At 40.4% G+C, this 27,135-nt stretch overlaps 1 protein-coding gene across 4 annotated transcripts in view; it reads right to left on the reverse strand.

Moving 5' to 3' along the window:
* LOC114483933 (autism susceptibility gene 2 protein-like) overlaps nt 1–27,135 on the reverse strand; it is an 833,326-nt gene that overhangs the window by 492,939 nt on the left and 313,252 nt on the right. Inside the window, exon 3 of one of the 4 annotated variants that reach the window (XM_055090745.1) lies at nt 12,516–12,681. The exons of the other annotated variants lie outside the window; for them this stretch is intronic. Coding sequence (XP_054946720.1) covers nt 12,523–12,681 — 159 coding nt within the window. The 3' untranslated portion in view covers nt 12,516–12,522. Of the gene's footprint in view, nt 1–12,515; nt 12,682–27,135 lie in introns of those variants that run through there. 4 annotated transcript variants of the gene reach the window in all.

Raw genomic sequence — 27,135 nt, forward strand, 5'->3', positions numbered from 1 at the left:
AGCTGCCATGAAGAGTACTTACATTGTTGCTGAAGATAGGAAGAAAGGAAAAAAGAAAAATTAAATTCAGAAGCAAGGATTCCCATTCTGTCAGAATCAGGCAAAATGGAAGGGGAAAAAAAAGGAACACATCTATAATGGGCCTTAGAAATAGAGAATCACCTTTTAGAGGCAGAGAGGCTTGAAAGGGGCATCAGATGCATCTAGTGTGCTTATGGCATTGCTCTTAACTCCTCGCCCCACCAGCCCCCAGTTCCAATGTTAAGCACCCTCCTTTCAGGACAAGATCTCTTAGGAGGGTTCTTATCAAACAACATTGAGAGGTTTCATGTAAATACAATACACGAACTCTGATTTAGAAAAATGCCACCGATTTAGGATAGGGAGGAGGGGAATTCAAAGTGTAAATGTTTTCATGGTTTCATAGCTTTAGAATAAGAAGACTTGAACTGTCATCTAATGCAGTGATCCTCAAATATGTCCACCAAACACCCTTAATGACAGAAAACAGTGAATATAAAACAAGAGGACTCTTTCTGTAGCCTGCTGTTAGCATAACACTTCCTTTAGTTTTGGTATTACACATACCATATGAATCTATCCGAATTCCTTTTAGTCCAATATAAGTTTGTTTACGTATAAAGTTAATGTTATGCTAAAAACCTCAGGTAAAATAGATCTGGAAGGCAGGCAGCAAGATATATGTCTGCTGTGTTTATACTGTGACTTTATAAGGCTCCTAGCGTTCTACCACATTTCCCAAGAAAACACACAACAGGGAACCACGATCTAGTCCAAAGCTACAATTCTGATGATTGAGAAACTGACACAGGCAGGCAAAAACTCATGCCCAAGGTCACACAAGTTAGCCAGCATTATGACTCCAAGTTAAATGCAGTGCACCTTTCGCTAATTTACAGCGCTTCTCTGTACTTTCGTTTTAAATAATAGACGTAAATGAAAAAAACCTGACTACTCAAAAATTAATACCCTCCCCCTAAATTGTCCAAACCTCACTGATGTTTGAGGCGGGAGACCCAGTACACCTGCCGCTGTCCATCAACTAACTCCATCTGAAATCACATGAACATCTTAATAGTTCAGTGAGTGTTCAGGATTTTTTACTTTCATCACTTTCTTCAGCCTAGTTTAGTATCATTTTGCAATCTTTATACTAAAAAGTCGGGGTAGCACAAAAATATTTAATAGATAAACACCACAAGTATAAATTTACATTTTTATACTTTCTTTAATAGTTTTTGGAAGAGGAGATACATAAATGTTATCCCTTGAGAGAAAAATTACATAAAAAGCTTCAATCTTTAGAAATAAGAAACTGCCATAAATGTGCAGGAAAAACCAATTTGCAAATAAGGTACCTAGAAATTAAAATCTGAGCACTTTCTCTTTGGATAAATATAGTAGAAACACAAAACTTAAAGTTACTAATATAATCTGCTTTTCCTTCTTTCTAAATAAAATATAAGTTCTTTAAAATCAATTTTCCAGATTGGGTGGGGGGAGGAATTCTTCAAATTCACCCAGCATATAAATAGCTAATAGCATTTTTCTCTCTAAAATAACTAAACTGCCCCTTTTTCTTATAGTTCATTGGCTAATGGATACCCCTAATGAATTCCTGTTACAGGGGAATATCAGCTAAAAGCATACTTTTCAATGCAAGGCCCAGAAGAGCAGTGAAAACCCAGCTGCCATCTTGGAATCGCCATGACCAGACTTCCCGTAGTCATTTTAAAAATCATAAAACTGTTTATTATTGCACTGGCTGTTTCTCAAACAGCCTTAGTTAATTCACTGTGTGGATTTACTGAGTCCTCATAGGAACTGAGCTCAAAATAGATGACACTGTCCATTCTCTACATTATCAGAGAGGCTTACTATACGCATTCGCAGTTCTCAATGTTTCTAAATACTCCATCAGGTAGCATCAGCTCTCTCTGGCTCTGCAATTTCAGAGCACAAGGTGATTAAATGAAAATGCAATCCGGATCAGAAGGCCAAGAACTCAGAAACTACAACCTTCCTATTTTCTAAACAATGAAAAATTACAGTGTCACTCTGCAAACAAAAAGACCTTAAGACACAAAAAGCAATCATGGGGTATTCTCACTGGCTAACTTATTATTATTAGCCCAGTCAAGAAACATTTGAAATTAATTTTATCAAGGCTCTCAAAATCAAGAACTTCTAGGATAAGCCCCAAATTCACACCAGGTACGAAGAAGCTCTTCGAAGTCTGGCTCCATGATAGCAGCTCAAAGAACCTAACAACAAACCAAAAGCCACGATTCTGGGTAATTCAAAAGAGCGGACCAGTGGATGGAGGAGGTCAAGATAATCAGACGTATAACCAGCTACAACTGCTGGTTAGCAGATTTAGGATGCCATTTTAAAGAGAGTCCCTTGGCGATTTTGTAAAACTATTTTGCTGAGTAACTAAAATTGCCACAATATTGTAGTCTGCACTTAAATAAATATGTATCTAAAGCAATTACTGTTGGAACTGAGAAAATTCTTCCATGTAAATTTACTGCAATACTCACTGCTATGATCCTCTCCAAATTTGCCCTTTCTAAACTGGGATTGGTACTAAATATGTCAATATGGTACTTACTGCCAAGGCATAACTTTGCCATCTATGGATGACTCTATCCCTCTTCTTTATTCAAACTCCTACAAAATCTATATATAGAGAGCACATCTTGACATTATTTGGTCTTCACTTGGAACACTGGACCAGAAGTCACATGGCAATGCTTGATTACAGGGTGATCAGAGAGATGATTCTCAATATGCTTATACCATTTTTTAAGAATGAAATTAGAATAAAAGTTTATTCAACTGAAGTGAAAATATACCAAAATATTATCGTTGAGCTCATAGATTTCTTTTTAAGAAGTAACAACACATTTCCTCCCAACGCATTTTGTCCAAAAAGCTGCCAATATGTACCTTTCCTGTTTAAAAAATTTTAAAAAATGTTGAATAAAGTATTTTGCCCAAAGTCAGAAGCTATGATGTAGCTGAACCAGAATTTGACTCAGTACCTAACTCCAAAACCCATGTTCTTTCCATTTGCTCAAGCTACTTTCAATAGGATATAAAGTGTAGCTTTGAAAATCTGATTTTCTGAACAGTGGGATGCATATAGCTGTTCATAAAGTATGCTATAGAAACCTGTGACACACTAAAAAGGTTTCATTTTATTAAAATAAAAGCAGTTTCTATTTTGTTAAGTGTGGCAGGATGGTTGACACTCTATTCTAGAGAGAAAAATAATACCATGTGCTCTGAGCAATTTAGACAAAATCAGCCCCAATCATGCATTTAATTGATGTCTTGTAGGAAGTCACCAATTCCCAGCCTGAAACACTGAGGGTCTCCATAGGCACCTAATGCCACAATGACTTTCCTGAAGTGCCTGAAGTGCGTACCAGAAAGTTAACATCATAATTAAATTTAAACATTTATCAAACATCCAATTCAATTCCACAAACATCTATTAACCATCCACTGTGCATAAAGCACCAACACAGGGCTAGCAATACAAATAAAAGCTAATAACTGAACCAGACAATGTGCTTCTAAAGAAGTCCAGAGCATAGGCAGGGGAAGTCCTAAGGGCTAGGCTACAAGGTGCTATAGGGACACAGAGAAGATCAGCATCAGGGAAGGTTCAGAGAGAACATGACATCCAACTAAAGTCACTCAACTCAGGTCTTAAAAAATGAACAGCAACTTTCCTGATAACATCAGAAGCCATTAAACATTTTTAAACAGAATCAAATCTGGGGACTTCCCTGGTGGCACAGTGGTTAAGAATCCACCTGCCAATGCAGGGGATACGAGTTCAAGCCCTGGTCGGAAACATCCCACAAGCCACGGAGCAAGTTAGCCCGTGCGCCACAACTACTGAGCCTGCGCTCTAGAGCCTGCGAGCCACGACTACTGAGCCCATGTGCCACAACTACTGAAGCCCATGTGCCTAGAGCCCGTGCTCCACAACAAAGAGAAGCCACCGCAATGAGAAGCCTGCGCACCGCAACAAAGAGTAGCCCCCGCTCGCCGCAACTAGAGAAAGCCCGCAGGCAGCAACAAATACCCAACACAGCCAAAAATAAAATATAAATAAATAAATTTTTAAAAAATAATCAAATCTGGGTTTAGAATGTACATCTGGTGATGGCTTGAACTGAGAGGCAGAAAAACTAAAGTAAACCTTTCTATGTCGATTAGTGGGCAAGGAAAATTGCATAGTGGTTAAAAGCAATGGCTTTGCTAATTGCTAGCTTCATGACCACAGGCAAGTGGTTTTAACTTTCCAGTCTCAGCGGCCTTATTTATAAAAATGTGGATAAAAATAGCACCCACCTGACAGCATGGTTGTGAGAATTAGATAAGATGAAATGTGAAAAACTTCTGATATAATAACTGGATTCAATATACTTTATTACTAATAAGGCAAGAGACAACAGGGAATCAATCTTTCAGGCATTTTTCATTCATCTTCACCTATATGGTGTTACATACATTACATACATCCTAATGTAGGTAACATCCTAGTGTATGTATCCTAGAGTATCCTCTTTTTTCACTTGGTTTGTGATTGTTCTGATGGTAGATAAGTCCAAATTACAATAAGTCTAGCCCAATAAAAAAGATATCAACAAACAAAAGAAGTCTTTGACTTTGCATTTTCAAATGATATCATCACAACTTAATGTGGTGATGTAAGGTACTTCATCTCGCTAAGTCTCAATTCCTTGTTTTTAAATGGAAATAAAAGCACAGAGATATTGAAGAGAGATGTTAGGCTAAGAGACAGCACAGGTTAAAAGGCCCAGCCCTTCATAAGAGATGGAAAATGGTAATTTTGTTCTGTTCCTTTGCTGTTTGTCAAAACGTATGATTAAAGAGTTTTCTTAGGGAAACTTTTAAAAGCACAAATAATACTACAGCTGGGCTGTTATAAACTAATTTGCTTCCTTTCTGGAGGTATATTTTCTATTTGCTTAATTCCAACTGGCAGCAAAGTTCCTAGTATTTGAGAAACTATCTTTGATCCACAGGCCACAAGCATAAGCTCTCTTGGGAATGCTTGCAGCAGGCTAAGTAGAAAAGTAAAAGCGTATCTTTTGAACAATGCTCTCTGGTGAAGTGGGACTGAGTGAGTTGCAATTCGCTCTGAGAAGTTACTTGGAATTATTCTCCTAGAGGCTTTGCTTGAGTGACAGCCGCTCCACTTGCTTATCGACTTCGTATCTCCTTGACTACTGAAGGGATAAAGATAAGCAGCTGAGCTACTGCTGGTTACGAGTGAAAGATGCCATTCATAATACAATTACAGTATACAACTATTTTATTTATATATAATTCCCTAAGAAACTAACCACAGACTTGCCTTGATTTCTACGTAGACCTGGGATTTGGAGAAAGAATAGCAGAGTAAAACTTGAAATTCTAAAGCAGTTTTAAAAACATAAAACTTTACAAAATGGGACGCTATGAAGAGAAGTACTGCTTACAAGCTGTGTATACTTGGATCAGTAACTTAATCTCTCTGTGCCTCAGTTTCCTCATCTAATATATTGATAAAAAAGGATACTAACCATACTTAACTTTAATCAATGAGAATCCAAATAAAGTGGTAAGCACAGGGCCCAGTACAAATTAACTTCTCATAATAGGCAAGGTATTATTAATGTTTTATCTTTGCAGAGGCAGGCAAACAAGCTTAGAAAGCCTATACAACAAATCCGTCTGTAAAATGGCAACCACTGGAGATTTCAACTTTAACAACTTGTTTCATGTCCTCAGTGGAAACCTGGGCAGAAGAGTAGTTATTAGAGAATATTTATTCTGTTTTTCCATTTGACAAACAGCAGTAGGCCAACAGTGAATACTAAAATAATATTTGCTTAGTAAATAACAATTGGGCCTTGTTTAGAATTTTATTTTTGTATTATATATAGTATCTTAAGTAGAAATTCAGAAACACTACCTTTAATAATTGAGTTCCATGACATTTCCACAACTGACAAAACAGAAATCAATGCTTTTAGATTTCTCTTTGGTCTTAAGCAACTATCTACTTCAACTGGAATTTTGTCATTTAGTAATCAATTAGTATTTTACAATCCCAAATCCTCAAGACACCGTATGCGTAACATGAACTTCCTGTCTCATGTCACATAAACCCTCAGCAGTTTTCTGTGTTCTGTAAAGTCACCAAGCATGGAACTGCCAAAGCCCTATTTCCCTCCAATCCTTGCAAATGACATAAACACCCCACAGCCTGACTCTGGTGTCAGTGCTCAGGTTCAGAATGAGGGTCAGCATGTGAGACCAGCGGACATCTGCGTAAGCCACAATGGCTCCTTCTTTCAATCTCTTTAAACCTAGTGTTTACACGTATGGACAGAGCACCTGTAATGACAATGAGCACTGCTGATAACACCTGAACACTTCCGGCTGCTGAGGAAAGCAGTGTGAATTCTGGTATTAAACGAGTGCCCACCCAGGGTCCTCAACGAACCAAGAACCAAAATAAGAGAACTGGCAGACAGATGGTCTACTCACTAAGACCGCTTTTCTTAACTCATAAGACAGGAGGAGCTGCTGACAATTCACACAAGAAGCCTGTCCAAACCAGATGAAGAGAAACAATAGAAATATACAGTGGACCCCTGACCAACACGTTTGAATTGCAAGGGTCCACTGACATGTGAATTTCTTTCACTAAATACGTACTACGGGACAGGGCTGAATCCAGGGATGCGGAACTGCACATATGGAAGGCCGAATGTAAAATTACACAGGGACTTTCACCTGTGCAGAAGGTTGGCACCCCAACCCCTGTGTTGTTCAAAGGTCAACACATTGCTTCTATGTGCAAGACATCATTGAGCACCTTACTTATTTTCTCTCTTACTCGGTTTTCACAAAAACATCACTGCATCCATCAAGTGATGAATGGATAACAATGTGGTATATCCATACAATGGAGTGAAATTTGGCAATAAAAAAGAACAATCTACTAATACACATCATAACATGGATGAAACCTTGAAGACATTATGCTAAGTGAAAGAAGGCAGTCACAAAGCATGACATATTTGTCTGATTCCATTCACATGAGATGTGGAGGACAGGCAAATCCACAGAGACAGAAAGTAGAGTAATGGTTACCTAGAGCTGGGGGAATCAGGGGAGGAAATGGGAACTGACTTCTATCAGTTTCTTTCTGGAGTGATAAAATGCTCTAAAATTGATTGTGGTATCAGCTGCATAACTGTGAATATACTAAAACCACTGTACACTTTAAACTGGTGTATTTTATGGTATGTGAAATACATATCAATAAAGCTGTTTTTAAAAAACTGTGAAACAGGTATCATTATCTTTATTTTGCAGACAAGGGAAGCAAACCTCAGAGACATAGCTAGTATAGCAGAGATTAAGAAAACCAGGTCAGTGCTTCCCTGGTGGCGCAGTGGTTGAGAGTCCGCCTGCCGATGCAGGCGACACGGGTTCGTGCCCCGGTCCGGGAAGATCCCACATGCCGCGGAGCGGCTAGGCCCGTGAGCCATGGTCGCTGAGCCTGCGCGTCCGGAGCCTGTGCTCCGCAACGGGAGAGGCCACGACAGTGAGAGGCCCACGTACCGCAAAAAAAAAAAGAAAACCAGGTCAGTTGACCCCAAACACCAAGTTTTTAAATCATACCCTACTGCTTTTTAGAATACTCAGGTTGCTAAGAAAGGGTGCAGATCTAAAATCCAACTGACCCTATCATCAAAGTAGATTGCTTTGTGGTCTTCAAACTTCCCCATTACTACCAATGTCTATTCTTTTCAGTATCTATTTCTACGTGGATACCATGAAATGTGATCTGTGAGCGTTAAAACAGAGCGCATTCACAAACCTTAAAAGAAATGCCTCCATACAAAAAGTTTCACCCAACAAAACACTGCCTTTCCGAATCTCCAAATCAAAGTCTTAAAAGCTACCAAAAGATTACCCTTCCCCCATATGATTAAAAAGAAAAAAAAAAGATGCAACATGAACAAAGTGGGTGACCATCTAGTCCAGTTCAGCCCTAGCAGCCCCCAGAGCCCCCTTTCTGTGACTCACGTACTGTCCTCAAACTAAATGTTCCCTACCCATATAATTTTTAAAAATCAATATAAAGCACTAAATACAAATGCCTTCTATAGTCTTCTACAGAGACAAACTAGTTTTTTAAAATAATGCACATGAGTCCAATCACAAAAACAGCGACACTGAAAGAGGCCCTGAATACACTCCAGTGGTCTGGATCTAAGAACACACCACCTTCCTGAACATGCCCAAACAAATCTGACCCAAAGTAGATACGTAAAGCTGAGTTTCTTCACTCATAATAAAACAGGAAAAGCATTTTATTAAGAATATTCTATAAACTCTCTAATAATTATTCCAGCTTGTGGCTGGAATTATTCTTAGAGAGTTGAGGTCAACATTCCAAGTCCCTTTGTTCCAACTCCATGCTACTGCAGTTAAAGAATTGTTACGTGGGGGCACTGTCTTCTCCCCACGTCAGAGTCTGGTTTTGGTACTCACACTTCCACCAACTAACTCTGTGGTCTTCACTTGGCCTTCATTTTTAATCTATAAAATGACATGAGCTGTGAAATCCCTTGCACTTTTGTTAAGGATGAGCTACTTAACTTACCTATTCCAACAAAAATCCAATTATTATTCAAAACAACTTAATCAGCACTTTCACATCACCAGTTCATACACTCATTCTGACTAATGATTCATACTTTTTTCCCCAGTGAGTACCACCATTACTTACTGAAACCTTTCTCAAAATAATATGTGCCCTTGTCATTTTCTCCCTAGGTGTGTATACCTATATGTTAACTACCTACAGTTCCAAACTCTTCTAGGTTCTTTTGCACTGTTTTCTCTTCACCTGATCACTCAAATGCTGTCTTAGTCCATTCATGATGCTGTAACAGAATACCACAGACTGCATAGCTTATAAACAATAAGCATTTATTTCTCACAGTTCTGAAGGCTGAGAAGTCCAAGATCAAGGTGCCAGCATGGTCACATTTTGGTGAGGGCCCTCTTCTAGGCTGCAGACTTCTTGTTGCATTCCCACATGGTGAAAGGGACTAGGGAATCTCTCTGGAGCTTCTTTTATAAGGAATTTATCCAATACATGAGGGTTCCACTCTCAGGACTTAAGCACCTCTCAAAGGCCCCCACCTACTAACACCATCACCTTTGGAGTTGGGATTTCACCACATGAATTTTGGAGCGACACAAACATTTAGACCAGAGCGAATATCTCACTTATTTTTTTCATAATAAATGAACAGTTCTCTTACAAACCTGGAATTAAAATTCTCCAGTTGGGCTTCCCTGGTGGCGCAGTGGTTGAGAATCCGCTTGCCGATACAGGGGACGCAGGTTCGCGCCCCGGTCTGGGACGATCCCACATGCTGCACAGCGGCTGGGCCCGTGAGCCGTGGCCGCTGAGCCTGCGCGTCCGGAGCCTGTGCTCCGCAAAGGGAGAGGCCACAACAGTGAGAGGCCCGCGTACCGCAAAAAAAAAAAATAAATAAATTAAAAAATAAATAAATAAAAAATAAATAAAATTCTCCAGTGAAGTTGGTGTTAGTTAAAGAATAAAAATGACACAGGAACTGAAAACCCTGATGGCCACTAGGGAATGATGATGACTTAGAAAGAGAAATGTTTTACTATAACGGGAATCAATATTACTAAGGTATTTAATAAATGGCTATGATTTAAAAATACATATACTAATATTTCCTAGATGGCATAAAAATTGCTTGCAAGCATTTTAGAAGAATAGTTAATTTGCCAATGTACCTCCCAACTACACATTAAGTTTGAGGCTGTACCACCCTGCCTCTGAAGCTAAAGTATTATAAGAAGTAACAGAGAGACCAACAGTCCTTTGCTTAGGCTGACAGATGAAGATATACTTGAAAAAAAAGAGTTGATATTTATAGAAAACTTATTATGTGCTAGGCACTATTCTAAGGACTACACACATAATAACCAAGTTAATCCTTACTAGGAGACTGGAATGTAGGTAACTGTATTATTCTCAGTTAACAGACAAGGAAACTTCCCCAACATCCTTACATTTCAACCTATAAGCACATTAAAAGCTCACGCGTATGCACGAAGCACATGTGCTCTGTGTGAACACATACATATGTAACACAAACACACATCGATGTAACTGTATGCTGTGTGTGTGTATATATACACATGTGTGGGTAAATGTACAAATAGATGTGGCTAGGGAAAGAAAACACACATATGGTCCCAATTTAAAGACTGGTATTTTAAAGATTTTTTCAATCAGTGCACTTGATAACCACATCTTTCTAGTCAGTAAATACAGAAAAATAATTCTAGTGTCGGTTTTCCATTGGCAAGTATATTAGGAGATTAAATTGCTGACATATGCAAACTGATTTTCACAGCTCCAACTGACTGATAGCTTTAGACACAAGTCACGAAATGGTTTTGTTGTGACTCCTGTCATACAGAAAGTCATACAAATCATGCAGAAATCACCAGTCAAAATATGTTCTACTTGCCACTGCCAAGACGACTTGCCACCACAATTCAGCTTACTTACTGCTGGGATCGCAGCCGAGGGCGGTGGGGACAAAGCCCTTTCTCCTGGCAGGGGCCCAGCATCCCAGCCAAGCCCTTGCAGGTGCTGGAGACTCTCCCTCAGACATGGGAATAATAATTTACTAGTGGGTTTTCTTTATAATAGAAAAAAGTTACCGTTGATGCAGGACAAATAAATGCCCTTTAGTTTCAACCTAATTATGACAATATCTACTCTCATTAAAAAGAAAAATAGCTCATAAATTTCTCCCAGGATAACCAACTACTATAAAATCTGGGTGAAAACCTGGCAGAAAGCAAAATCAAATGTACATAAATGGTAGCACGCCAAGCCTGTTTTATACAGTTATTACTGATGTTTGGAAGATAATGTTTTTCATTCATTTATTCAACTAAGATTTTTTGAGTGCTTGCTCTGTGTCAGCTGTGTCCAGTGTTGCTCTAGGTGCTGGGGAGACAGCAGAAAACAAGGATTTACTCTCATGCCCCAATGTTCCGTGTGAGGGCACACCATAAACAGGTACAGAAAACAACTGTGAACACTGATCTGAGGAAACTAGAATAATGTTTCAGAGTTAGACAAGCATTCTAACAAGTACGAAGCATGATATGATTATAACGTGTAAATGTTCTATGTGTTCTATAACGTTTTTCAGGTCCCTAATGTAAGCTGGTTCGTGCTTCATGTTTCTTTTATGCCTTTCCCTAAATGCCTTACCCTGTCCTGAGCAAAGTCTGACACATTAAATAGGACACTTTAACAATAAAAATAAAGTAAGCAACCACAAATAACAACCCTGAGTCAGGAGTAAGACACAGCATTTAATCCAACCAGTTCATCCAGTCTGGTCCAACTGTTTTTCCTTCAGAAACTCTAGTGTTAGGGAAGACTTTCATTTCTCAGTTTTTCAAATACCATATTTAACTCCTCCCAAAATAATTCCCCCTGTAACTGAGGTTAACCCCAGACCACTGGCAATTACACACTCTCACGCATGATCACTAAAAGCTGAAAAGTCTGAAAAAATAGCAAAACATAAATTCCTCAGGCATCTGCCCTTTGGCACAGAAATTTCCTGGAAGGTCTATACAGCAGACTGGAGATATTGATATACAGACTGCAAAAACGTCCCATCTGCTTGGAATTTATCTCACCCTACCCAGTTCCAAATGTTCAGCAGAAAACACCTCATCAGAAATGGTGACGATCATAATGAAGCTTTCAGAGATTCTCTCGACAAAGACAGGAAGATGTTTTGAGGTGGATAGGATTAGCTCACGAAAGAGAGAAAACTGGAATTGATACCCATGTGGATAATTACTACTATTCCACTTGAATCCAGCCGGTTGTTTTGTATAGATGTGGCATTCGTGTGTCTCTCCCGTTGATGTGCCATGTTGCCAGATATTTTTAGATCACTCTATACTTTGACTCAAAGGGGAAACTCAGTGATGGTGGTAGAAGTATAGAACTTGTACTTACCAAAAACACCACAGCTAGAGGGCAGTAGGCACCAAAGAGGCAACCTCGGTTCTGAAATTACCTTAACTTGGGAGGCCTAACCTCCACAACAACAAATCCAGGTATGTGTGTGTAAGTATATACATATATGGGGTTGGCCAAAAGATTCATTCATTTTTTTCCCGTAAGATGGCTCTAGTAGCACTTAGTTGTCTTTAACTTCATTCGAAACAATTTTGTTAGATTCTGTGTGACAGCTGTCATATCATCGTGCATTTAAAAAATGTATCAAAAGTGGTAAATTTTGGGGTAGCCATTTTAATATCGAAGATGGAAGAAAAAAAGCAACATTTTCAGCATATTATGCTTTATTACTTCAAGAAAGGTAAAAACGCAACTGAAACACACAAAAAAGATTTGTGCTCTGTATGGAAAACGTGCTGTGACTGATGGAACGTGTCAAAAGTTGTTTGCGAAGTTTCGTGCTGGAGATTTCTCGCTGGACGATGCTCCACGGTTGGGTAGACCAGCTGAAGTTGATAGCGATCAAATTAAGACATTAACTGAGAACAAGCAATGTTATACCACACAGGAGATAGCCAACATACTCAAAATATCCAAATCAAGCAATGAAAATCATTTGCACCAGCTTGGCTATGTTCATCACTTTGATGTTTGGGTTCCACATAAGTTAAGCAAAAAAAACCTTCTTGATCATTATTTTCTACTGATTCTCTACTGAAAATTAATGAAAACACTCCGTTTTTAAAACCAGTTGTGACAGGCGATGAAAAGTGGATACTGTACAATAATGTGGAACGGAAGAGACCGTGGGGCAAGCGAAATGAACCACTACCAACCACACCAAAGGCCAGTCTTCATGCAAAGAAGGTGACGTTGTGTATATGGTGGGATTGGAAAGGAGTCCTCTATTATGAGCTCCTTCCAGAAAACCAATTAATTCCAACAGGTACTGCCCCCAATTAGACCAACTGAAAGCAGCACTCCACAAAACATGTCCAGGACTGGTCAACAGAAAACGCATAATCGTCCATCAGGATAATGCAAGACCGCATGTTTCTCTGATGACCAGGCAAAAACTGTTACAGCTTGGCTCGGAAGCTCTGATTCATCCACCATATTCACCAGACATCTCACCTTCAGATTTCCATTTATTTCTGTCTTTACAAAATTCTCTTAATGGAAAAAATTTCAATTCCCTGGAAGACTGTAAAAGGCACCTGGAACAGTTCTTTGCTCAAAAAGATAAAAAGTTTTGGGAAGATGGCATTATGAAGTTTCCTGAAAAACTGCAGAAGGAAGTGGAACAAAAGGGTGAATACACTGTCCAATAAAGTTCTTGGCGGAATGAAAAATGTGTCTTTTATTTTTACTTAAAAACCAAAGGCACAGGACTTCCCTGGTGGTCCAGTGGTAAAGAATCCGCCTTCCAATGCAGGGGACACGGGTTCGATCCCTGGTCGGGGAACTAAGATCCCACATGCCACAGGGCAACTAAGCCCACGCGCCGCAACTACTGAGCTCGCGCGCCTCAACTAGAGAGCCTGTGTGCCGCAAACTACAGAGCCCACGTGCTCTGGAGCCCATGCACCACAACTACAGAGCCCACGCACTCTGAAGCCCGCATGTCACAACTTGAGAGAGAAAACCTGTGCACCACAACTAGAGAAAAGCCCATTCGCCACAACTAGAGAGAAGCCCACACGCCACAATGAAGAGTCTGCATGCAACTAAGACCCAATGCAGCCAAAAAAGTAAATAAAATAGTAAATTTAAAAAAAATGAAGGCACTTTTTGGCCAACCCAATACATAAACATATATAAACATGTGTGTGTATATGTATATATAAAGTGTGTGTGTGTGTGTGTGTGTGTGTATCCACTCCCTTCACAGGAGTCATTCCCTGGTTGGGCCATGACACGAGCCATCCGTTTTCTCTTGCATACTCCTTCTCTTGACCAAATAAGGTCTGTTGTAGATACTTTCCTCAAGGTCCTGTCTGGTTCGCTTGCAAGTTTCTTCTTACTCTTAACTGGAGCATTGTTATTGGTTCCCTCCTTGTCTTCATCTTCCACATCAAAGCTGCCTATGCTCAGCTTCCTAAGAAGCTCCTGAGCTGCTCTCCATCCTCACTGCTTCTCTGCTGGTCCAGGCCACCATCACCTCTCAGCTGGACCACAGCCACCACCTCCCGACTGCACTCTCTAAGTCCACTCTAGCCCTCTGCGATTCATCAGACACACCAGTAGTCAGAAACACCTTTTCAAAACTCGCATCTTATCACGTCAGTCCCATGGTTCTATCCCTTTAACGCCTGTCTTGCCCTTCTTTTTTTTTCTTTTTTCTTTAACATCTTTATTGGAGTATAGCTGCTTTATAATGCTGTTAGTGTCTGCTGTATAACAAAGTGAATCAGCTATACATATACATATATCTCCATATCCCCTCCCTCTTGCATCTCCCTTCCACCCTCCCTATCTCACCCCTCTAGGTGGTCACAAAGCACCGAGCTGATCTCCCTGTGCTATGTGGCTGCTTCCCACTAGCTATCTATTTTAGATTCGGTAGTGTATATATGTCAATGCTACTCTCTCACTTCGTCACAGCTTACCCTTCCCCCTCCCCGTGTCCTCAAGTCCATTCTCTACGTCGGCGTTTTTATTCCTGTCCTGCCCCTAGGTTCATCAGAACCATTTGTTTTTTCAGATTCCATATATATGTGTTAGCATACGGTATTTGTTTTTCTCTTTCTGACTTACTTCACTCTGTATGACAGACTCTAGGTCCATCCACCTCACTACAAATAACTCAGTTTCGTTTCTTTTTATGGCTGAGTAATATTCCACTGTATATATGTATTCCACTGTATATATGTGCCACATCTTCTTTATCCACTCATCTGTCGATGGACACTTAGGTTGCTTCCATGTCCTGGCTATTGTAAACAGTGCTGCAGTGAACACTGTGGTACACGACTCTTTTTGAATTATGGTTTTCTCAGGGTATATGCCCAGTAGTGGGATTGCTGGGTCATATGGTAGTTCTATTTTTAGTTTTTTAAGGAACCCCCATACTGTTCTCCATAGTGGCTGTATCAATTTACATTCCCACCAACAGTGCATGCCCTTAATTCTTAACATTTAATGCTCCCTCCAATATGTGTGGGGTTTTTTTTTCAGCACCATCAAGCAATTAGCTCAATTCTGACACTACCTGGAGATAGTGTCAGATCCCACAGGTTAAGGGCTCAGTCCCACAAAAGTGTCCTCATGCTAGATGCCAGTCGCAAGTGCAGGATGTTACCTGTGCTCTGACCAACTGGCTATGATTGGAGGTTCTCATGACTCCTCCTCAGGTTCAATTAAATTGCTAGGGTGGCTCAGAAAACTCACGAGAAACATTTACTTGCATACATCTGTTTATTTTAAAGGATATTATAAAGGATACAGATGAACAGCCAGATGAACAGATACACAGGGCAAGGTATGTGGGAAAGGGCTCGGAGCTTCCATGTTCTCTCTGGGCACACTACTCTCCCCACATCTCCACATGTTCACCTGCCCAGAAGCTCTATGAAACTCCATCCTTTGGGTTTTTATGGCTGGCGGCTTCATTATGTAGGCACAATTGAGTAAATAAATCATTGGCCTTCGTGAATGAACTCAACCTCAAGCCCCTCTCCCCTCTCGAGGTCCTGGAGTGGGACTAAAAGTTCCAACCTCTAATGATATGGTTGTCTCCCCTGGCAAGGAACCCCATCCTTCGGTTACCTATGGGCTTTCCAAAAGTCACCCCATTAACACAAACAAGATACCTTTATCACTCTCAGCCCTTAGAAAATTTCTAGGGTTTTAGGAGCTCTATGGCCAGGAATGGGACACAGACCAAATATATATATTTCTTATAAATCACAATGATCCTTAATCCATTACGTTTCTATACCCCCACTCCTTGAAGTAGGACCTACAGAGCCCTTCTTGACCTGGCCTCTGCCAGCCTCACTCTATGACACACTCTCTCTCACCCTCTCCATCCCTTCTAACAGCTGTTCCTCAAAACTGCCATATTCTCTCCAGCCTGGTGGCTACTGTGCATGCTGGAATATTCTTGTCCACTGTACCCCACCTAGAGAGCACCTATGCACTCTTTTTGTTTCATCCTAAAGGATGATTTTGCTTTTCTCATCAAAGCCTTCCCAGCCTTCCCCTTCTCTGGGTTAATTTACCCTTTTACAGGCTCCCACAAAATTCATCCCACTTCAAGGGATTTATCAACTGTCTGCCTCTCTCACCATGAGGGGTACAGCACAGAAGTTAGAAACCTGAGGTCTGCCTGCTCACGTCTGAATCCTGACTCTACTATTTATAAACTAGAAGACCTTGGGCAAGGTATTTAACCTCTCTGTGCTTCAGTTTCCTTATCTCTAAAAGGGATAATAATAATACTGACCTCTTAAGTTTGTTATGGGAATTAAAGTGTATGAAAAGAGTTTAGAAAAGAACCTTGCATATAGTAAGCATGCAAGAAATGTCCACTGGTGGTATTATTATTTCCATTATTGTTTGTGACAATAACAGCCTTGTTCACCACCCAAACTCTGATGCCTAATACATAGATACCAACTGATCCCAATTCCATTTCAGCATTTTCATTCCATATGGTTACAACGGGGTATAGAAATTGGTTCTATGAAGCTAAAAAAAATGAACAGTCATCAACTAATATTTCCTTAATTCCCAAGCTCTGTCCTATGTAAATGAGAAGAATGCACCCAGAGAAGACATAGTACTTTATTCCTAAGTGGGAACCATAACTGTATAAGTTTCTCTTGTCTCTCCACTGAGCGAAAGGGTTTAACAGGAGTGTGAGTGTCAATTATATAAACCTCTTCCAATATTCAACTGCTCAGAAGTGTTCCTTAATCTCCCCTTAGCTTTGGCAGGGAACACTATGGACCAAAGAGCTCACTTCACACAGATAGTGTTTCATAAAAGGAAAGGGTATCGGGCTTATCCCTTGCCAGGATGTAAGTGGGCTAAACCTGCCCCAGCAGCTGCAGCAAGACTGGGGAGACTCAGGCAAAGGTGGAAGGATGTGTGTTCAGCCAGGGACCTAAGTAGGTAGGAAAAGTTGCTGAAGCGTGGTCTTATGTTAGATTAAGCCAAAAGAGAGACTGCCATTTAAGGGAGCTTCTTTTTAAATGTTTCTTTAAAGCAATGATTCCTGTCTTCCAAAATGAATGGGAAAAAAGAAGATTGAAGTTAGTCCTTGAATTGTCCACCAGATTCATTCTTCATAGGATGAGCCTTCAACAAATTAAGCCTAGAGGGTTGGTGTCACCTGCATTTACAGGTAAGAAAGTTGACACAGATGTTGAAGATAAAATGAGGTGATAGTTATACAAGTATGTTTGAAAGTTCCTTTTGCTATGCGAAAAGAGCATAAAATATCACTATGAAACCTAAATCTATAAATTGGATTTACGTATCACACTTACCTATAGCAATATGTTCCGGTTTAAAACATGATCTGCAGTTTCCCCAAGCCTTGAAATGATCTGTCAGCAAGCCCTATCATTTCTTTCTTTGATAAATCTTCCCAAGTCACCATTCCCCATCCTTCCCACTGTGAGCACAGCAGGCTTATCTCAGCAGCCTCTTCTGTATAGTGTTTGCAACCCTCCCTTCTAACCATCCCACATATTTCTGTCTTATTCAACGACGCAACTACCTATAAAATTGATCCCCATTTCTTAGCCTAAACTCCTTTCCCTGACCTGCATTCCCTAGACAATTTGCTTTCACCCCATCTAGCTAAGACACGCCTCCATCGACCTACTCCTCCGCTCCAGTGGGCCCTTCTGTTTCCCACACCATACCCCCTCACACACACTCCCGCCACACTCCATGCTCGCTGCACTTCCCCGGGTTAGCCTGCACTGTTTCTCTCTCCGTAACACCAGAGGTTATTCAGTCATTCCCAGTTTCCATCATGTTTAGTTTGGGGTTCATCACTGTATTTGCAGACTCTTTCAGGACAAGGTCATGCTTTGAGATTTATTTATACTCCCACAATGTTAAGTACAATCATGCATCAAATGTATGACTCACTAACCTGTATTCTTCCGTAAATGTAAAAAGAGTCAATCGTTTTAAAAAAAATGATATTTTTCTCCTACAAGAGCAGAAATAAAAATAAAAAGAGATCTATATGACCCACAAGAGGCAAGGAAACTTCCTGAAGTACGGTAAAGTGTAAGCATTGAATCTAGAGCTTTACAGAAGAGCAGTGGAGAGAGGCATGTGGAGAGATGAAGAAGGAGGTAACAGCTAGGAAGAAGAATGTTGGAGAGAATGAGTCTTATTTGATGATACCAAAAGATCTTGCATGGTTAGGCTAATCAGGACTTGCATTCCAGAATGTGGATCTATAAGTAATGGGTAGTCATTATAGGCTCAAGAGTTCAAGGAAGGGCTTTAAGAAAATTAATCCTAAAGCAGTGAAAAATACATTCATTGAGCGGGAGAAGCCTGAAGGCATAGAATCCTTCAAAGAAATTTCTGAACTATTGGAGACGTGGAGCATGGACTTCTTACCCCATAACACCTCTTCATCATTGCTTCTTCCCAGCACATCACGGTAACAGGACTCCCCCAGTGCACGCTGCCTCTCCTTGCCACATCCCAAACTCACTTTCTGAAGACAGGAACAAATACAGCAAACAAGGACCCATGTGACTGGAGAGGTGGGGGCTTTACCATGACACATGGAAAGGGCACAGAAATAGCAGGTAGGAGAGGACCCTGAAGCATTCTGCAAACTGGCAGATGGGATCACAGCATTCTCTTCAGAGGGGTAAAGCTATTTCCGGGCAGAAATATTGTTACCAGATGAAATAATGATGATAATAAAAAGAAGCCTAAAATTGTATTCAGGGACATGAAAAGTGATGGTTGAGCCTTCCTCTCTTCTCAGTTTGGAAACCCCATACTCCTTGGTCCTCCAGAGAAAGAACTTCCAGAATTCTCCCACCCAAATAGCCTCAAGAGTTTCTTCAAGGTCTGAGATTTTATCATCTACAATCTAAATCTTTTTGCACAGGCTCCGGACGCGCAGGCTCAGCGGCCATGGCTCACGGGCCCAGCCGCTCCGCGGCATATGGGATCTTCCCGGACTGGGGCACGAACCCGTGTCCCCTGCATCGACAGGCGGACTCTCAACCACTGTGCCACCAGGGAAGCCCTATAATCTAAGTCTTTGTACTTTAAAGGTATCCAGATTTAACAGGCACTCTTTTTTCCTTTCATTCCAGATAGACCCTGTCATGTCTCCTTACAAACATCCTTCCCAAACAGATGTGGAAGGCAGCTAATCCACACTGTTCCATGAGTCAGCACAATGGAAGCAAGAAATCTCTAGCCCTCAGCAGCATGAAACAGCCTGTGAAAACAGGGCCCCAAATGCCAGACCAAACCTCTCCCCCCAATACATCTGCTTCTTCATCTCTATCTGTAACAGGTTCATCTGTGGGCAAAGTAGTTTAACTGAGCTATCTTCAATTTCCAACTTCCAGACTTCTCCCTAATTCTGTGGCAGTCCAAGATGGGAAATAGCCTCTCTGGAGTCAGGAACAACCTGGAAGGAGACTGGCTTGTGAGACTCTCTGTATACTCTCTCGTGTCTTCTCCCCAAAAGTCATGTGGTTACATCACACACAGCTCCTAAGGAAAGGAAGAAAGATGACTAGAATGCTCAAGTTTACTAATCTAATCTACACTTCTATCTTTTAAGTGGAAGTTTGACTCACCTATTAGATTCTCACATTAGTGTTTTTACCACTGATACCCACTCTATAAATAGTCAGTTTGTTGTTGGATATAATCATATTTAAATTGACTCAGAGAGCCCCTAGGAAAATAAAAACTGTAAGTAGTCAAAAAGATAATTGTGGGTCCCAAAGGACAAATGTCACAGATGGTGCAAGTCCAGAGGAAAAAGCAGACAGACTGACCAAGGTGGGACAGAGGCCTACAGAGAGGAACTGAAAGAAAAGGGACCAGGAGCTTTAGAGGAGAAACCTTTGTTCCCTTCTACAGAAGTTATGCTGTCGGCTGAATGTGCAGAAGAAATACTACCTCATCTAGTGGGATGAAGAAAATCCAGGTGAAGCTCTTTCCAGAAAGGTTCAGTCTCAGTGGAGGACAAGTATTTCCACCCTGTGGTCCTGTGGAGTTGGCTCCCAAATGGTGAATACACAGAATTCAATGTTACATTATTCTGTGCTGCACAAATCAGATGGGCTGTTGGTACATGGTTTTCTAGACACAAGAGCCAAATACAGTAAGTGCTATTCTTAGCAGATATTAGTTGGCCTTTAATGCCGGTCCCACCCTGCATCAACACTATCATGGGACACGGACTTATTCGAACTTGGATTAGAGGGTCTCATGGCTGTAATGGCTAAACCAGACCAAAATTTATAATACTCAAATGATCCAGGATATCTGTGTGCCCAGCCCTGTTCTATTCTGGACTCTAGGTCCAAATTTTACACTGAAATTTACTTATTGATACCTACAACTTCCACAGGTACTTTAAACTCAGCTTCCCCAGAATGAAGCATCATGCATCCTTCAAACCTGCTCTGCCCTCCCTATTTCCTTTGTAGAAGTATTTATAAAGTCCTTCAGGAGTCTTAACTGAAAACCTTAGACCCTCCTTCCTTACTCTCTGTTCTCACTCACTTAATCACAGTTGTTAGCCAAGTCCTATCTTTAAGATTTCTAAATATCTCTAAGCCCCTTCCTGCCCTTAACTACTCTCTCTATCCGAACTCAGGACCTCATCTTTCTTTTTAAGTCCAAAAACCCTCCATGCCTCAAATCTCCCAATTTAATAATCTTGCATTCCCCCAACTCCCACCACTTTTTGTATAATCTCAGTCTGCAGACTGCTGCCAGCGTAATGCTTCTTAAAAACAACAATCTGAAGAGGCTACTCATCTGTTTTAAAATTCTATGATGATTCCTCATTTCCTGCAGCCTCCAAAACCAGGGCCCAGTCTAGGTCCATCAAGCTCAATTCAAGCCACATCTACTCTTCGACCTTGGACCCCAGTGACACATAAGTCACACTCTCTAAGCTCTACTTAACCTCATAGCCCACATGAGAGGACTCTCTGCCTGACACACATCCCCAGAGATCTCCCCTTCCTCTTTGTTCCCAGAGTCCTTTAGGGACACAGTTACTAAGGTCCTGAGTATTTTGATTATTTGCATATATTTCTACTTACAGAAACAGTGGATTCCTAGAGGGCAGGGACCTTACTTGGGCATCTTTAGCGGGTGCTTAACAAACATCGGTTTTTTAAAAAAAGCAGGAAGAGAAGTTCAGGGTTCACATATTTATCTGACCAAAGAGAACTGAAACTTCTCCTTCAGAAATGGCAAAAACTCAAAAGGTAATGCCCATCATGGCAGCAGATCACAGGCCCACAGGCTGTTACCTTTCCACAGGTACACAAGCACATCAGTTTAGGGCACTGGCAAGCACAGCTGGGAAAAAGCCAACTCCCGCAGAGTGGCTGCATTTGTCTTGCTAAGGGGTGGCAACGACAGCATCTGTCAGGACAAGCCTGAACAGAGGAGCTCAGAACCAAGCAGAGCTGTAACACGATGCACCAGTATCTGGTTGGAGTGCAAACAAGGTACGCTTTCTTCTTCTAGTACACAGCGGGCACCATGCCAAACACACACAGTGTTTGCTATTTTTGCAAGTCTAATAGGGTCTGCTGAGGGGAGGGGTAAGAGATCAGCAGTTCATAATGACTCTCATTATGTCTGGTGCATTTTGAGCCAAGATTAGACACTAGACAATCCTCTGTCCAGTGTCAAGGGCTTTCAACTGCCCTTTCATCAGGATAATTCCACTTCAAACTAATTTAAGTTTCTTACAACCGGAGCTACCAAAACTGATATACTTCACTGTTTTCAGCCCAGAAAAAGAGGTCAATGTCTGCTCCAAATAGAAATACAGTCCTTGGGTTCAGGGTCTGTGACTGCTACACAAGAGCTACGACAGAAACATGCCACCATGGAATCCCACTCTCTACAGAGCTCCACATCAGACACTACTCTGAGAATATCCTGCGCTTCTCACTGTCACGTCTGCTTCTGTAGATTACAGTCCTTTCAACATAAAGCCAGGCAGACAGTTTTGGGAGACCTCTAGAGAAAAGTTTGAGCTTGCTAATGTCTACCAAAATCAACAGGGCTCAAGAGTTTCACTCAAGGATTAAAAACTAGGTTATATAGCTAATTGTTTTTCTTTTTAAGTCTAAACAGCAAAAATAATAAATTTCTAAACTAGACCTCTACTCTCAAATTGTAGAGCAGCACAAACCAGCACTGAATTTTAACAACTATTCACTACATTTTCAAGTAAGAATGTCTGGCTTTACACTAAAAAGTGTATAAGAGGTTTAGCAACAACACAGGGGGAAAGCACAAAGGTTTCAAGAAAAGGAAGTTGATATATTTATACAAGTACAGAATTTGAGAGGGGAAAGTGAGGAGTGGATAATAAAACTGCTCATGATACTTCCCTACCTTTTGGATTCTAAAAATTTATAATACTTAATTTCAAACAGAACCAACATCACCGTGACCTTACAAGAAAATTAATAAATGTTATTTGGTTTAATAAGGAACAGAGGTTAACGTTTCATAGGGACCCTAAGTCTTAGAAAGAATTATACAATCAAGAAACACATACACACACAAATGATGCTGAAAGTCATGTTTCAAAGGGCCAAAACTTACTTTATAAATACGAAAGAACTCTAGAAGCATGAATTTATTATGTAAGCATTCTCATTAACTATTAAATAAAAGTCATCTTAGGGAATTCCCTGACGGTCCAGTGGTTAGGACTCCGTGCTCTCACTGCCGAGGGCCTGGGTTCAATCCCTGGTTGGGGAACTAAGATTCCACAAGCCGCGCGGCACGGCTGAAAAAAAAAAAGTCATCTTGCATCTAGGTAGGTACATATCTGTACTGACTCCCTTAAAGGAGACAAGATTCAATGTGGTATGATTAAAACAGGGACTATTTCACAGAACAGGCATCTGCACACTCAAGTGTGCCATTAGTTGTATAAGTAGTACTTTGATGAATGTCCTTTAAAAGCATTTAATGTATGACATATTTTAAATAAACTTTTTACTGATGTATAACATGCAAACAACAACAACAACAAAAAGCCATGGAAGTGTAATGTTTACACAATGAACACGTTTGTGTAACGGACACCCAAATCAACGAACAGAATATACCAGCATCCCAAAAGCCACCCTTGAATGTACCCAGTTGTACTTTACTGGGGCAAAGTGTGTCTAGAAATTCTGCCCTTACTTATCATTACAGGTCAATCTGGTTGACTGCTCCTACCGAACTTCCTATTCTGGAACCCAGGGATCATTTTGCTGCATCTAATAGCAGCTCTATATTTCAGGAGAGAACCAACTTTTCCAGGGTACTTTAAAAGTCAATAATTAAAGCTAAGATGTCAAGCCATAGCCAAGTCATCCTGAATGTTCAACAACCAAGCCAACACTGGAGGCCAAATCACTCTCCTCATCAATGCGACTGAGAAGTGCAGTTAAGGTCCTAGGTGTGTAATCCAATAGAATAGGCCTGGAAATTCCACAACAGCTCTAGGCTTCTACTCTGCAACTCTCTGATTTCTTAATAAAGGTTTACAGTAAATATCTTTAAGTAAATTAACCTTCTACTTACCAAACTAATGTTGCAAATGGGCTTGTCCTTTCTGCCTTTTCTCCCTTCTCTCCCTACCCTCCTCATCATTTTCTCACCTCTTGGAGCTCTCCTGAAATGTGATTTCAAGTCTTCAAAAAGCCTTGCCAAAAAAAAAAAAATTGCATTCCGAAGTTTAAAATCTCAATCTGTACTTGCATACCAGCTGGGATGCTCTATTCAAAGAAAGAAGGCTAAGGGTTGGATTTTTCAGCAACAAAAGACAACAAAGCACTTCTCCATTCGGAGCTGCAGAGGGAGCCAGAACCATGCAATGTGAGCAAATTTCAAGTTTTTCTAGAACTGGATGAATCCAGTGACACTGAAAAATATAAACACACACACATCACAGACACCATGCATACAGGACAGACACCCATCCAGACCTTAGGCCTGAGGAAATTCTGAAAGAATACTTCGTGTACTCAGAGAGGAAACATCATATACTTTATTTTGTGAGGAGAAGATGAGCAATAAAAGGACAACAAAGCTATTGTTCTACCAAGTGAAACGAGAATGAATTTTAAAGGGAGTCAGCGATTCCAAGAGTCCCCAGCCAAGGTAAGTAGTCAACACTCAAACTGGCAGGCTGTCTGACAAAGGGGGATATAGCCTTTTATCTTCAAGAGCCCTTCAGGCAATTTTTCTGGAACATGGTTTAAGAAAAGCTGGACTCTATGTTCTTTTTCCCTCTAAAACACAGTACTGGGTCAGGATGCAGATGAGGAGGAGAGGGGGTGGCACAGAGAAGGTGGCACATGTTCACAAAAAGAATGGCAAGACAAAAATAGAAGGAAGAAAATCCTGATTGATCCCTACCAAGTAAGTGATGTTGCCACAAGGTCACAAGGGAGATCCAGAAAGCCTTGTACCTCAAGACTACCTCTAATTATAGTAAAATACCACAATGAATACAGCAGGATGAAAAAGACATTCTGATCAATGGCAAAACAATAGTTAACTAGTAATTCCAAGTAATAAAGAGCTCATTCTCTGACAGCGCTTTCACAACATACCAAAGGCATATAATAACAAGCTACAATGATGTAGATGTGGTTTATAGTGTAATATACAGTTGAGAACCTGTGTAATGTAGAAATTCTAGGTAAAGCCTTAACAACACACTAAATGCCTAAAACTCTAGCCTACTCACTCCAAATCATCAAACATTAATTGAACACCCCTATGCCAGGAACTGTAGAGATCCAGGAATGACAAGTCTGGTTTAAAGTAGCATATCAGGTGGTGGAGGAAACAGGAAAGCAAAATACACACACACAACACACACACACACACAACTTGTAATGAAGGTGGTAGGACAGAGTTAGAACCACAATCCAACATGTAGCAGGGGCAAAGGCTGAGTCTGGGAAAGTATAACCTCCCCCCAAAAGATATTATTTTCTTCAAAATACTTAAGCAAATATACTCATCATGAAATATTTCTGCTCTAAATTGTATAATTCAACATAAAAGACGTGAAAATTTTACACTTAATTAAAATGTATTAAGATGGCAGAGAAGTAGGGTAACAGAATTTCAGATTATTCTGACAATATTCCCTCCACTCCAATGATGTTTCTTACTTTTTTGGTACAAGTTAATTATGATGATATTTCTCTGAAGATTGTTAGTATCAAGTACAAAAGAAAATACTAGGGAGCAAAAAAAGGACTTGCTTTCTTTCTTGAAAGAGTGATTGGACCAAAAGAGAAGGAAGGGAAGAATGAATTATGGTCTTGAACTAGGCTGGGAAAAAAAAGGGATGGTGACATCATTAAAAGAAATACGGGATTGGCCATTTGTGGTCAAGATGTTATAACAGAGACCAGATATACCCTCTTTCAAGACACAACCAAAAACATCCACCAAAATATAGGAAACAATGGTTTCCAAGACACTGGCCATGAGGCAACTAAGAACAATGATCCCTGAAACACAGGAAACAAATGAGGAGAGCTCTACGAATGCCCTGACTTACTGCCTGGAGTTTCCAGGGTACAATGCAAGGAGCAGAAAATGAGGCAGAACTAAGCAGACTCCATGAGTTAAGGAGACAGAGTTGAAAGTGCAAGGAGAACAAGGCAACTACAGCTCACAAGAGAGAGGACTACAAAGCGCAAAAACCCCAGAGATCTACAGAGAGGCCCCCTGAGTAGGCAGCAGATTATAGACCAATGCTTAAGTAGGAGAAAACTTTGCAATGCTAGGGGGAAAACATACACACAAAAGGATTAGAAGGAACATTCCTGGCATTCACAAAGACTATGACCAGTGCCTGCTCCTATTGGCAACACTGGAAAATTCATACTTCAAGCACTGGACAGAATACTGTGGAAGGCCTTGCAAGAATAATGGGGAATAATCAACCCTAGACTGGGCTATTTTCCAGATCCCCCTTAACAAATCATAACAGAAAAACTCAAAAGGATCAAACTATTTCCAAGTAATTTTACTGCACCCCAGAATAAAGCTAAGGAAGACTGACAGAAATACAAAAATATCTAGCACTCAATAAGGTAAAGTTCACAATTTTGGCATCCAGTGAAAAATGACCAGGCACACAAAAAGACAGAAAAACATGACCTAAAATGAGAAGAAGAGTCAATAAATTGAAATCGACCCAGAACTGGCACAAAAGTTAACTGCAAACACGGACATTAAGAGAATTATTATACCTATATTCCATATGTTCAAATAGTTAACTAGAGATATGGAAATACTCAAATAAAACATCTAGAAATGAAACCACAATGTCTGAGATGAGAAATACACCAGATGGGATTAATAACAGATTAGACATAGCAGAAGAAAAATAGGTAAACTTAAAGGCACAGCATTAGCAATTATCCAAAATGAAACACACAGAGGAAAAAGAATGAAGACAACTGAAAAGAGCATCAGCGAACTGTGGGAAGACTTCAAACTACCTAATACCTCAGTAACTGGAATAGGCAAAAATGGAGGAGGGTGGGGAACGTGAAGGAATAATGGCCCAAAATTTTCAAACTTGATGAAAACTATGAATCCACAGATCAAAGAAACTCAACAAATCTAAAGCAAAAGAAATGTGAAGAATACTATGCGCCAAGGCATACATAACCAAATGCTCAAAATCATGGAAAAAGAGAAAGTGTTAAAAGCACACC

Source organism: Physeter macrocephalus, chromosome 14, assembly GCF_002837175.3.
Source record: "Physeter macrocephalus isolate SW-GA chromosome 14, ASM283717v5, whole genome shotgun sequence".
NCBI classification, from domain to species: Eukaryota; Metazoa; Chordata; class Mammalia; order Artiodactyla; family Physeteridae; genus Physeter; species Physeter macrocephalus.